The sequence below is a fragment of the Lytechinus variegatus genome, chromosome 3 (genome assembly GCF_018143015.1).
Source record: "Lytechinus variegatus isolate NC3 chromosome 3, Lvar_3.0, whole genome shotgun sequence".
Lineage (NCBI taxonomy): Eukaryota > Metazoa > Echinodermata > Echinoidea > Temnopleuroida > Toxopneustidae > Lytechinus > Lytechinus variegatus.
Window position 1 is genome coordinate 14955989 of NC_054742.1, and position 14658 is coordinate 14970646.

Here is a 14658-nt window from a genome sequence, read left to right on the forward strand (position 1 = left end):
CCCTGGCATATTTTGGATATGATCTCTGACCTATCTTTTATGAGAAGGCTGACACTACCATTCCCTGCCTTCTTTCATCATTCTAACTGGCCCAGCACAATGACCCTGTTACTCTAATACTGTCACAATCACGATTTCGGTCATGATTGGAGGTGGCTGAAACATTTCAACCATATTCCTTTCGTTATACAGCCTCCCCCTTCTTCTCTTTCTCTGTCTCTCTGCCTCTCTCAATCTCCCCCCCCCCCCATCATGTCTGTCTAAAAAAAAAATAGTTAATCGCCGTAAAAAATCCCACTTTACCTCGACTTGCATTTCTTTCCTCTTTTTTTCAAACCTTTTAGCGTGAGATAGTTTCAATAGAATAAATATATTTGAATTTCTATTTGGATCATTTATTGTTGTGATATTCGGTACCTGCTTTTGTCTGATAAAGAAATAAAAGTTTAGAGCATAAAACGGCATAGAACCTGAGCTAGTATAATTAAATAGTTAACAATTGATTCTGCAACAATGTGCACAATAGCATGCCTGATAATAGAAATTCAGTCAAATTTGTTTGCTGTAGCGTCCTGTCCATATCTCAACTTTTCATATTTGTGCTTAGCTGTCAAAAAGAACCAAAACATCAGTCTTCTGTAAGAATTCTCTGAAAAATCTGCTTATAGACACAAATGAATAACCTCCTCCTGTCCTAAATGTTCAAGTACATAGAAGCAAGGTCCATTTCTGATATTTAATAAGTACTGTTCAGGGATGTTTGCTTCAACATCATACAAATGTATATTCCTATAAAATGTGTCATTTCAAATATGACTATGAAAGTAAAAGTAAGCAATGTAACCATATTTATATAGTTAAGTCAAATAAAGGAGGGTTGAAATGTTGAAATGATTGATAGTATATCAAATATAGGACACAATAAATGGATCTCTCCGTCTCAGGCACAATAGTTTTGTCATTTTGTCTTTCATTATCACACACAAGTACATAATGATTGTATGATGATGCTGAGTAAAGAGATTCAATTATCTGATGGATGTGTACACCATATTCTCATCCCTTTTGGAGATGGTATTATGGGAAGGTGTTGAATTCAGAAGGCCATACTATGTCCTGAGTTTATATCTAGTCATGATTAATATGATTAACCAGAGACTGGATATTTTCTCTTATGTGTTTTCAAGCAGAGAGAAGTCATAGAGTAAATTACAAAGATACACAAAGTATTCAGCTTTCTTTGAGATACATCTTGGAATGTTTCTTAGAAGTATTATCATAACCACAATATTTGCTGATGTAATGCAGCAATAATGTTGCCAATTTACCAGCCCGGAAACGTTTGATGTGGGCGGGGTGTCCAGGGACTTATCATAGTGTGCCAGATCAACTAAGTTCATTCTAAAATAGGTTTCACTTTAGCATGGTGCTTACACATTTTATGCACTTTGAAATGCGGTTAGGCTATCGACTTATGTATACTGTGTGTAAGAGAGAGAGAAAGAAAGGCATGTTCATGGTTGAATTATCTTTATCTTGTTATGCGTATCAAGCATATTTTTATGGAACATTTAGCCAGCACAATCGTAAGAAAGAAATTTGTGATTTGGGTGATCAACTCTTCTGTACTAAATGGTTTCTCAAAGTGGTATTTATAACAAGAAAGACATGTGGTGTCAATTGCAATTGGGGACCTGAGAAAAATTGGAACTATTTCAGTTTTTGTATGAAATATATGTATATCTCTTATGTTTCTCTTTTGTCTCTCTTTCAATCATTTCAAGGAAATTATATACATATTTTTTTACTAATGTTTGTGCACACAAAACATTTAACAGCATTTCTGAAAAGGGGGAAATGACAAAATATACTTGTGGGGTTCACAAAAGAGTCCATGAAATCAAGATTATGAGAAACCAATTCCAAAATGAGGTGCCACATGGACACTGTTTTCTCTTATCATGGAGCATAAAGTTCTAAATCGAAATCAAGAAGCATTATGTCTATGTGTATTGCAACTTAGAAACTTTTTTTATCTTTGAAATCCGTCCTGCCTTTTTATTACATTGGGTTGTAACCTGATACTAATAGGCCCTTAACACATACATGTCGTGACATTCGATATAGGATGCTGTTACATGAAAATTATTTGTAGCAAAAGAAACCGGAGGAAGAAAATAATAGATTCCTTGTATTATTTACAAAAAATAGGAAATAAGCTCAACTTAAATAGAACAGCTATGCAAATCAAGCATTTGGTATTGTGTTTATTTATTACATAGTTGTTGGTCAGGGTAGGAGCGGGGGGGGGGGGGGTGATTTCTTATATGCAGCTGTAGTGAGATATGAGTCATGAAAGTCAATATCAAGTTTCAGATTGTACAGAGTTTGCAAGTGATCATGATCATATATTTGAGTATGATGACTTCTATTTGTCAAGTCAACATCATAGGTTATCATGTCTTATATTCCCACCCAACCTCATTCTATCCCATCATAATTCCCTCATTTTAATAAAGTATATGTGTTTAATATGTCACCCTCTGTTATCATAATTATGTGATAAAGAATATTTTAAATGGCTCTGATTTGAGAAATTTAGAATGATCGATTTATAGCTTTTTCTTTTCTTTTTGTTGGAGAATGGTTACCTGTATCTCTGTCTATTCTCTTTGTTGAGTTGAGTGCAAACGAGCCCATGTGAATGACAATTGTTTAAATGAAGGCAAGCATGAAAAATGGCCCCTGTGCAGCCTGTCAGTCTCCACAATATTAGATAATGTGAAATACAGAAGTGGATAACAAGAATACTAGTACTCCCATTGTAACCCATTTCACTACTCTTTTTTTGTACCCTGTATGTGGTCAAAAGCGGAAGGGATCATTTGAAATGTATCATATTTCACTTGATAGCAAATCTTTAGATCCTGTTTTGTGGTATTTTTGTTTGATATATATTTTTGGGTTTTACTTTCAGAAATGGATATTTAATAGTCTCATTACTATTACCCAACTTTAGAATACATGTATATTAATGATTATATTAAAGAGGGACGCTTGATTAAAAATCACATGAAGGAGAAAAAGTGATAGAATGGATCATGTATCTTAATTTTGTACACTGATCAGAGAATGATTTTACTTGTCAAATTTTGATTAGCAGTTTTATACCCTTTTCATAAACCCATCCTCCAATTAGCCGCCTATTAAAGAGTAATGCGGATAATTCATTAAAAATTGCGTTTACAAACTCCGAAAATAATCCGCATTATTTTTACGAGCGCTCGTTCTGAAAAAGGCGGATAATCGTCATGGCAACTGCACACTCCCCCTTCGATGGGGTTGCATAACTTGCGTTGGAAAAGGGTGACCCTGTGACCGCACCATGGCAATTATCCGCATTACTTTTGAAATGCGTTCATAAAGTCAATATTTGGTCCTGATGCTGCTATTATGCAGATAATTGCAGCATCAAAATAATGCGAATAACTCTGGTCCTCCGATTTTACGACCAAATTATGCTGCTTTTAGCCGCATAATTGGGTTTATGAAAGGGGTATTAGTCATCAGAGAAAGAATTTCAGCAAACTTATGTACAGTCCTATCTAAAAACCCACAATAGGACATTTCTAAAGCAGTATTATAAAGAATACAGAACAAAAAGCAATATGATGCCAGGAAAATTATTCTCTGGTATGAACTTGGGTATAGTATTTCCCAACATTAATTTCATATAAACATAGCAAATTTTGTGATGACACTTTTGTGTCTCTTTAAAATTCATACTGTTCAAGTTCATTCAGCAAACTTGTAAAAAATTTATATTAAAAAAAATGCTTTAAACCCTGTGAAAATATCCCATTTCCAAGTGAGACAACTCTTCAAGATCTGTATGACTCATTGGTGAAAATTATATTTGAGTATCTTAGTCAGTGGAGGTGAGGTAAATCAGAATTAGTTTCAGCTATTATGAAAGTTACATGTATCTCACCTGGCAGTTTACGATGCAATGAGAGAACAACACTCAGGCATAGAATGTTACAGTGTGACATTAAAGTATGAAAAAAAATCATGATTAGCTCAGAGTAATACATACTTGTTTTTATTCTAATTTTATGATTTCTGTAGGTTAAGAAATAGGAGCTCACCTTAATAGAAGTTCACCTTTTTACCATTGCAAGAAAACCCCATACTCACACTGGGTCACAAAAGTTTGTAGTCAGTCAAGTCTGAGTTCATTATGCCTTGATAATACTGATTTGTATTACCAGGGTAAATTGTCTTATGCCTTGATAGTACTCATCTGTATTACCAGGGTAAATTGTCTTATGCCTTGATAATACTGATCTATATTTCCAGGGTAAATTGTCTTATGTTCTTCATTTCATTTACCTCTTTTATTTGTCTGTGTTAAATGTTGTATATTATAGTGGTTATTTGTTTATTGTAGTTGAATTATTATAACAAGTTCTCATTAATGTTTGTGTCACATGACAGAAGTCACATGACTCCTTTGATGGTTGCTTCCCAACATGGCCATGTCAGGGTTGTAGAGAAGCTGTTGTCTTGTGGAGCAGAGGTTAACAATGTGGACAACAGGAGATGGCCAGTAAGTATCATCATTTTTTAGTTTGAAAATAATAGTATTGGCCTTTGTCTTTAGTAGATCAACAGAAAAAGATTGGCTGTGTACATATAAGAATCAAACTTCAACACATAACTTCTCGCAGCCATAACAGGGGATGCTTTCAAAGAAGAGTAATAAACTTTTAAATGGATTATGCAATGAGCATGATGCGTCGCAATGTCAGTGCATACATTCTCATTTGTTAGGTATACTTGAAGCTGCATCCCCCAGTTATCAATCAACAGTAAAAACAGCACCCAAACCGAATCAGTCAAAATGTTGATATGTTTGGCACTGCTCAGTCAAACTGCTCAGTCAAGTTTCAGCGCAATTCAAAGTAAGTTCCAACTTTATTTTTAATAGGAATTTTCTGGCACCAGACATTCACATATTTTTCTCTTTGAGACACCTTACCGAGTTTCAGAGCCACATCTTTCTCATAGGAATCCTGCAAGCATCTTTTCACTACAAATTGTCACAGTTCATTATTGACAAAATAATGGGTAATGTGGGTAAACATTTACAAAATAAATGGCAGTGTATCCTATTGCCGGACACTTTTATTTCAGTGCTTTAAAAATGACAACTAGAGGAAATACAATCAAGAAAAAAAATTCACTTGCTATTCCAAATATTCTGAAAATTATGAATATGATGAAATAATTTTATATTTTCCAACCGTTTTCTTTGCACCGCACTTGCCGCATACCCCTTCGCGAAAAGCAATTATTTTCTTACGTGACAAATTACATCCTATTTCCGGACGCGCGCCGGATGGGTCAAAATATTTTTGATTATGATGATGTAAGAAAGAATTGCATGTGATTTTTTCATGATATATCATATATCATGAGTAAATTCTAAGTTTTTGTCTGCTTTCTTATATTGATTCTGAGCAGATCTTTGTAATAAATTTGTGTTTGCCATAAACTAATTTCATTTTTTTTTATTGCGCGTTCGATATGGCACTTTCCAGTATTAATGCTCGTTCATATTGTGACCCTCAGACATCAAGTTCTATTGATGCGCTGTCGATCGTCGACGGCTCTCTATGCACGGTAAACCTCGCGCATGGCCGGGATTCCGGGTAATTGTGAACAAGCCGCGGCCGTCGACGATCTGAGCGATGGAGCGGACGAGATTGAAATTCGGCATATAATTAGGTCCGTATTTCCATCAGAAAATAGATCAGTTGGAATCAATTGTTAATGCAAAACTATGTTATATGATATTCTAAGCATTTTCTGTCATTTTAGAGAAAAATAAGGTAAAAGTTTGATTTTTTCGCCTTGTTTTTGCAATCTTGTTCTTTGAATTGATCTGTGAAATTGAACTGTGGAAGTCTTACGGAACGAAATTGATTTCGTACGCAGTAATATGCGCGTCCGGAAATATGATAGTGTCCGGTAATACAATACATGCCTATACTAATAGTCCCCTTGATTGCTGGATTTCTACTAAAATAAACGACATGGAAGAAGCTTGTGGTAAGCCACCTGAACAGATAAATAGATTGATTCTAATCTCTACTGATTTTTATTCTAACACTCCAAATTCCTTTGATTTGTTGTCAAATGGTAATTTGGGTATGTACATGGAGCCTAATTAGTGACTTTAATTTTATGCTGCAACTCACCATCGAGAACTATTGCAATTTTTTTTCCTATATTGATATTCTATCCAAAATGATTTAGATCTGCAGTGTGAAGTCTTGTAAAACATATCATTGGTTGCATTGTATTATGAGTGATGAATCATCATTCAATTATGATTGATTGAGAATGAAACATACTAGTAGTTGAGTACTAAACATGCGAACACGTGTATGTGCACCTGCATGCTCCTTTATAATGTACACAGACCTAACAAACATTTGGAATCAATCATGACATAGTCTGTACACTCGGTTAAACCAAATTACTTGTACTTTTTTTCTTTTGTATAATATTTTGTCTCTACCACATCTTTCTCTGTGTTTCTTCAGTTGTTCTATTTCCACTAAGTTCTTTTATCTGTTACTGTATAGGCATTGTTCTATGCAGCTGAAGGAGGTCACACTAGGGTTGTTGAATTACTACTAGCAAACAGAGCAGATGCTACCAAGTGTAGTAATGATGGGACAGCAGCAGACATTGCTTACAGCAAAGACCATGTCAAGGTTTGTATATCATCTTGTCCAGCCATTTGTGACTCCTTCAGAATGACAATAATTATTCCATACTGGGTTAACATGGGTCAGGAGAGATAAGATTTTTTTTCTTTTCAAAAGTTATTGAAAATCGTGTCTCTGATTGGCATTTATCCATAATTTGTTTAGCAAAGTCGCCATTGGTCAACCATATGTACACTGGAATCAAAATTACAGAAACTTACAGTATGATTATATTCTTCTAAACAGGGTAGGAATTAATTTTTTTTTTTTAGGGGCTACTTTTTTTTTTATATTTGGGCTACCACTGAATATCTTGGGGCTATTTTCAAATTCATGGGGCTACATTTTTATCGCATATCAGCAATTACCTTTTGGCATTACGAGACTCACTGTAACCCAACAGCTCAGAACATTTTTTTTTTGCTCCCGGTGGTGGGGGAATGCCCTACAGGCCTTACAATAATCAACGGTGATCCCACAGTCGCCTTCAGCTTCACACACTTCAGATTTGAGCCAATTGAGGCCCCAAGACTTTATTGGCTTATTCAAACATTTAAGAAATCAGATTCAAATGTTTAAGTGTGTTTGACACCCTCACTCCACATCCCCTTTACAACCACACACACATATGGGCTTATATTTTTTATCTTTAAGAACCATGAAAAATGACCCTCCCCCCCAAAAAAAAAAAAAAAAATTTAAATAAAATTAATGAATAAAACAAACATAAAGGAGAGAGGGAGAGATGGAGAAAGAGAGAATTCAGATCAAATAATAAATTTAGAATTTTTTTTTCATGGTTAGAATCACAGGTGTGGGTGAGGGTTTGTGTGTGATTGTGACTGTGAGGTGCACTTGGATTGTAAAGAAATTATGTTAAAGAAATGAAATTAATATCTTACTCAGCCTATTCAAATTCCAACACATAGCCACAGGCTATACCTTCAACCTTAAGTTTTTCGAAAGTTATTTTGAAAACGCAGATCTCCACAGAAAATGCCTTTCATTCTGGGAGAGTCTAAATTCGGTGAAAATGTATGCATTAATAACTTAAATATTAATCACAATGAAGAAATCATAAAGTGTTTTGACAGTTTTCAAAAATTAACATGAAATCTAAACTCTATCTGAAACAGAAAATCACCATCACTTAGGCCATTACTGATAGAATTCTCACCCAGAGCTCTGGCAGAGAACGTGAGCTCTAGCTGGCTAGCTAACAGCATGCAAGTACCACACTCAAGCGCACAGCGTCCTCCTATTTTTTTTTTTAGATTGAGCCTTGTTTGATGATTTATTGTCAGATATTTACCCCTCTTCAAGAAAGAAATTAAAAAGTTATAATTCACAACTATAAGCGAAGTGATTTTGGATTATTAAGGCTCCGGTTTGACAAGCAAAGACAGCGACTGTGAGGATAAAAACTCGCACATCGTATGTGCTGTGAACGGATTTATTTCCTGAGCAATTAAAATTATTATATCACAGAATTGTGATATCCCAAATGGGAAATGTGTGCATTAGATATTGCACATGGTGAAGTATGGAAAAACCATGGTATTGAAAAAGAGATGCACTTGGCAATTTGAAACTGTGCTTATCGTAAATTGAAAGTTACTTGATTTTAGCTTTCCAGATATTCAAATTTATACATGTACGATATGGCTTCGCTGCTTATCTATCTCGCACTCCGACTTGACGATGTTGATAAGCAGAGCTGTCACAATCACCAGCTGATCGCTTAGTACACATACCTAGTACACATACTGTACGATGCATGTGGTCTCGTTACCAGCTGTGCAGTCTAATCGTGCATGCGTACATATACATAAGCCATGTGGCAAGTGCGTCAACAATTCTAAAAAGCCTGTGCTAAAGACTATGCGTACTCCGCATCCCATATTGCATTGCACGTTTATTTACAACCGCGAAGCTTCCGGTGTTGCGGAAGGCTCGGATAATGCATGGACCGTTCAACTTGAAGCTGGCAAGGGCGATATAAAAGATGCGCTTGCTCCGCCGCCGGAGAACGTAATTGTGTGAAGTATTTTTAACATTGTCGATGGTATTTTATTGGGGCGATTCTAAAATAAATAGTCGCCCCAAAGCATTGGGTTTTGAGAATTTTTAGGGGCGATTTGGGCTGCCATGGGGGCGAAATCGCCCGTCGCCCCCGTGTAATTCCGACGCTGCTTCTAAAAAACAGGATTCTTGTTGTAAATTTCAGTGTACCTATGCATAATATTGTGATATGTAGAGATGCCAGTGTTCTGGCTGTAGCCGGAATTTAAAAAAAAAAAATTACCTGAAGTTCCGGCTGGTTGACTTCTCATGCTGGAAAGAACAGTCACTGGCCAGACACAGCCGTTCAGAGAGTACTGCACAGTCCTTCTTATTTATAATTTTGTGGAGCTCAATAAACTGCTCTCCTCATTTTTTCTCAGAATTGCTTTCCTAGATCCTCAATTTAATACAATACATGTATGCTAAATTGTAGATTTTCATTAAAATTGTTAATGCAATATATGTGTAGCTATTAATCAATTTGTGGTGAAACTAGGTCTGGCCCTGGGTCATTACAATTACAAAATATCACACTCCTGAGTTTGAAAAAGAAAAACTGCTGAAATTTCACATTTTACAATTTTAAATCCATGAAATGGCCATCTATTTTCCATGATTCCTTGAAATTATTTGATTCAGTTGAAAACTATCAGGAAAATAAATAATATTCAGCTCTTTCTTAACCCTATCTAGGCCGGGGTATTTTGGGAGTTTCTATGGCCGTCGACCACGCGATCGCGCCGAAAATTGGCACGCGGGTTGCCGGGGCATAATCTACAAGATTGTATAGTAATTTATTTCATGCGAATCGCTATTAAGTGATTATGCTAATTTATGCGTGATTTTTTTTTCTCTCTGCCTCTTCCTTGAGGATTTATTGTTTAAAAATATTTACAAATATACATATTTACATGAGAATAACTTTTTTCACATTTATTTTTTCAATTTATGCGTAATTAGTATGCGACATCATACTTTTCCCTCTAACTCCCTAAATAAAGTTCCAAATGTACCAATTTTTGGTATAGAAACTCTTTGTGGTGTCCTTAGCAAGTTTACATGAAAAAAATTGTGATATCAAATTATTTTCTTATGTATTATATTGTTTTTTGCAATTTCTTATGTATTTCTTTGTTTTTTGGACCTTTTGTTTGTCATTGTTTTTTCAATGAAATTTGTTGGGGACTCTTCTGTGATCATAAAAAGCATAAAATGAATACATTTAGACTAGAAAAACTAAAAATAATCATACATTTATGAATTTTGGTTGAAAACACAATTTGCATTGACTTTGTACACGAAATCACGTTTTTGAGCAATTTTCGGTCTGACATGCACTTACATAATGTTGCGTAATTTCGGAACCACGTACCCTGGTGACGCAAAATTGGTCTCAAAAGTTGCGCAAGACTTGAAAGTAAAAAGTCAGCGAGCGTCGCGTCAAAATATTTGGCACGGCGAAAATATCGCGCGATTCGTTGAAGGGGGGGCCTCCGAGGCCACCCCCCCCCCCCCCGGCCTAGATAGGGTTAAGTCTGATTGATTATGTTGAAATCAGTAAATATTGAAGTCTCAAATGTAGACTTCCATGGTGTTGCAATATGAACTGAAAACGATTGTTTGATTGTTTACACTTGGTCATCGTCATGAAAATCTACATATGGGACTACAATATTTACCGAGTTTAACATCAGAAATCAGAGCCAAGAAACAGGTGAATATTCTTCATTTTTTGGTAGTTTCTAACTAAATTAAAATAATTTCAAGGAATTATGGAAAATAGATGCCAATTTCATGAATATAAGGATGTAAAATGTGACATTTTAGCAGTTTTTTTTTAAATTATTATAATTTAAGGAGTGCTGGCGCGATCACGCTCATCAAAGATGAAGGTCTAACTGCATGCAATATGAAACCCGGAAGTTGCAGCGGCCATTCACTCCTGCATTACACTCGAACCCCATGTCGAATGAAGGCCTGTCACAAGCATGCCGTCAAATTGATTTCTATGCAAATTCAATTCTGTATACTTCCTCTGTTGGTGATGTACATGTACGATTACCATATATGGTATAACTCCAGCAATGGTCAATGGTCATTTGGTTTGTACATCAGATTAATTAGAATTACTTAACCTTGACCTGGGATGTGTCACAAACTGAATCATAACAAACAACATGAAAATTATTTATAAAATCAATAGATTAATTAACGGGGCCCTATGGCTGTCTCAATGAAGATCTCAATCTACTCCACAGGCCTGTCAAGCTAAGGCAGAGATGTAACTCATATACAAGTTGAAACCAGAGTCTGATTACATAGTTTCATTTTCATGTATGAAACAGAACAGTAAATTGGATAGCCTTGAATTATCAAATAATGGGTAGTTCCTGGCAGATAATCATTTGAGGAAGCAATTAGAAAATTATATCTAAAGCAAATATTTGGTGTAGCCACTTCCATATGATATATAGTTAGCTTAGTTATAACCACTGCCATTTTGCCCTAAATGCAAGGTTATCAACATCCTGAATGGAACTAGATTTCAGCTTAATATACATTAAATGGTCATTGTGTATTTTTTTAAATCTCAGTAAATGTTGGAATGAAAATTATATTCCTTTTTTTTAAAGTGCGATGTGATTTACTTTGGAATGTACATTGCTTGTAATTGTTTATAATTTTGGTTTGTGGTTAACATGCCATCCTGTTTTGAAAAGGAAACGGTTTATCAGACCAGTATTTAACCTATAGGTATTGTCAGGTAGAGGTATTTAACTTTTTTGTGACCTTGTACAGAGTAAACATATCCTGACTATATGGAAAGTTCCATTCAAAGACATAGGAGAAAAGTGCATAATACTAAAGAGCTTGCCATAGTAAGACAAATGAGTTTGATATTATTTAGTTGTTTACATGGAGTTAGTTACTGGGTAGATAGTTTGTTTTTTTATATAGAGCAGCTTCAACAACTTGATCCTACATACCCAGGGGTGTACTAAAATGATATTTTGATTGGGGTGTTCCCTAAAATTAGAAGTGACCATAAGGTGTAAAATACAATGTCTTATAACAATTATGATCTAACAGGCATAGTGGAAAACTTGGTCTAGGGAACTTCACATTGTTGTTAGTATTAGTAAGCTTGATTTCTGCATCCATTCTTTCCCATTGGCTCTGCTTGCAAACAGCTCTCTTTTTATTTGGGGACCTTCAGAGCGAAGATGAGCAGCTGCAGATTATCTAGATAACTAAAATGGGTCTGAAAAATAGGTTGTCAAAGCAGCATATCTGTGTGTGAGCTGTCCCCCTCCCCAACAGAACAACATTTGAAACTAAGTATAGAAAACTAATTGTACATCATAATTCTGAAATTGACGTACTTTTATGACAAAATTCATCTTCAAACTTGACCAACACTGTGTGGTCTCTCATTGACTGTATAATCAATGTATGTTATGACCTGAAGACATGTTATTGTGAATCATCTTGCCAGAAGATTTAAAAAGGCAATCCCCAAGTGAGTGATGCTTCGTTAGAAGGGTAATACCATGATTTTTATTGAATTACCCTTTCTTTTTTTTTCTTTTTTTTTCTGGTTCTAACCTGTAGTTGTCTGAGTTACTCGAAGCTGCTGCTAATCCAGCCAAATCAAAGACTGCTAATGGCACCACCTCATCTCTACCACCTAGTAATCCCATCAGAGCAGGGTAAGGATTAGGTCCTATTACCTGGGTAACCTTTCATGAAAATTTTTTTCAGTGCATCTAATAAAACAAGAGGGAAATCACTGAAGAATTTTTCTTTCACGTTGTCATTTTCTGACTGTTATCTTAGTAATAGACACCTGTGTTTGTCAGCAAATCAAAACCAAAGTTTTCAGTTCACTACATTTGTCAGGGCTGAGACTCTTCATTAAATGCCCACCCCCCCCCCTCCCTCCACCCTGAAGTTTACACTTTACAATCATCTCAGGCATCATATCTCAATTTTATCCTTTTTGTTTGTTTGTTCAAGACATCCAAGTAATTGCAAAACAAAGCTGTTTCATAGAGGAAGACTGATCAATATGTAATTTTTTATTAAAGTGAGCATTTCACTTTGTTCTGATTTTTAAAAAAATCTCATTTTATTTTTTTTTAAATGGGCTAAACATTAGGCTTATAGTGTAAAATGCAATCCCAAAAGTTTAAAAGTATCATATTTAAAGGAACTATTTAAACTTTGGAGATGTAAACCAAAGTTTGAAAATAATTGGGGGTGGTTTCAATGTTCAATGTCTTACAGACGGTTCTCAAATCAGGCTAATAAATTGCTACTTGTGTCTTAATTAGAGTTTTTAATCCTATATCATGGTCTGTGTCTGTTTTTTAGGACAAATACATGCATTCATACACACGTTTCATCTTAGTTTGAGAATTTTTCAATCAGCTGCTGTCAAAGTGAAACAATCAGTTTAAGATACACTCAATTTAGATAAACAGTATATCTTCTTAAGATTAGATCCACAGTCTCATTCTCATTCACCAATCCCTTCAAATTTTGCCATTTTTTATTTTCTTTATGTATACTTTGTAATTATGTATCATTTCACTCTAATGACAATTTTTTTTTGATACTTGCCTTAATTAAAGTTTAACACCAAGTTCATTGTCAAACGTCAGAACTGTGTGTCTCATTCATAAATTCCCCAATGGGCATTTGATTATCAATTCTCACACTTCATGATAGACAAAACAGTTGGGAATGCAGGAAAGCAACCATGAAAAGGTGCTTTTATAGGGGGATTCCTGCTAAAATATGTGGTAAAGACTTTTTGACAAGGTCCCTTAGATATTTTACACTCTAATCTGGGAAATGTTAAATGAACTCCCATCTGCATCCCTAAAGCGAAATGTTCCTTATTTGATAGGGAAAGCTTTGCTAATGAGATAATTTGATTAATTTTTCAGAGGTGATATTTCACCATCGACACCCGCCACAACTACAACTGCTCCTACAACAAACAGTATCACCAACCACCAACCTCCACCACCTCCTAGCAAAGCATCTACCATGTCTAATCATCAGCCCTACCATGTCCTAGATGATCTAGAACTTTTCCTGTATGGCCTTAAGTTAGGTGACCTCATCCCTCTCTTTAAGGACCATGAAGTCACATTTCCTCAACTCCTTCAGATCTCAGAGGAAGATTTAGAGAAGGTAGGCATTGGCTAGATCAAGGATATTCATTATAAAACTAATACTAAGGAAATATCATGACTCTTTGTTTTTCATCCTTACAAATTTCAAAGAGAAGCAATTTTTCTTCATCCTGCTATGTAAGGCAAGCTTACGTAATATCGTGCTTTGAAATCTGCCTATCATGATGAAAGAAATGAAAGGTCATTTGACCAAAATTGCCCATGAAGTAACTACGAACTGGTCTATTTTGGTCAAATGACCTTTCATTTCTTTCATCATGATAGGCAGATTTCAAAGCAAGATATTACGTAAGCTTGCCTTACATAGCAGGATTAAGGAATTAAATAGACCAGGGGGGCGTTTCATGAAAGGACTTGTCGGACGTTTTATCCGACAAGTCCCATTTTATCAGACAGTTACCATAGGAACAGTGCCTCACAGCCAATCAAAATCATGGAAAGATGTCAGATCTGACAACTTGTCGGATGAAAATATTGATGAAACGCTCCCCCGGTGACTAGAATAGCACACCAATGAACACTTAGTGGAGGTATTTGTTGCATTCCTACTTTGAATGCATATCTTAGCATGTTGCACAATGTATTTGACAAACTGTGAAATACCAGTTGTT

At 35.4% G+C, this 14658-nt stretch overlaps 1 protein-coding gene across 2 annotated transcripts in view; it reads left to right on the top strand.

Moving 5' to 3' along the window:
• LOC121410302 (ankyrin repeat, SAM and basic leucine zipper domain-containing protein 1-like) overlaps positions 1–14658 on the top strand; it is a 50360-nt gene that overhangs the window by 27008 nt on the left and 8694 nt on the right. For both annotated transcript variants that reach the window (XM_041602296.1, XM_041602297.1), the window contains exons 5-8: positions 4498–4609; positions 6654–6785; positions 12456–12553; positions 13796–14045. In XM_041602296.1, coding sequence (XP_041458230.1) covers positions 4498–4609; positions 6654–6785; positions 12456–12553; positions 13796–14045 — 592 coding nt within the window. The remainder of the gene's footprint in view (positions 1–4497; positions 4610–6653; positions 6786–12455; positions 12554–13795; positions 14046–14658) is intronic.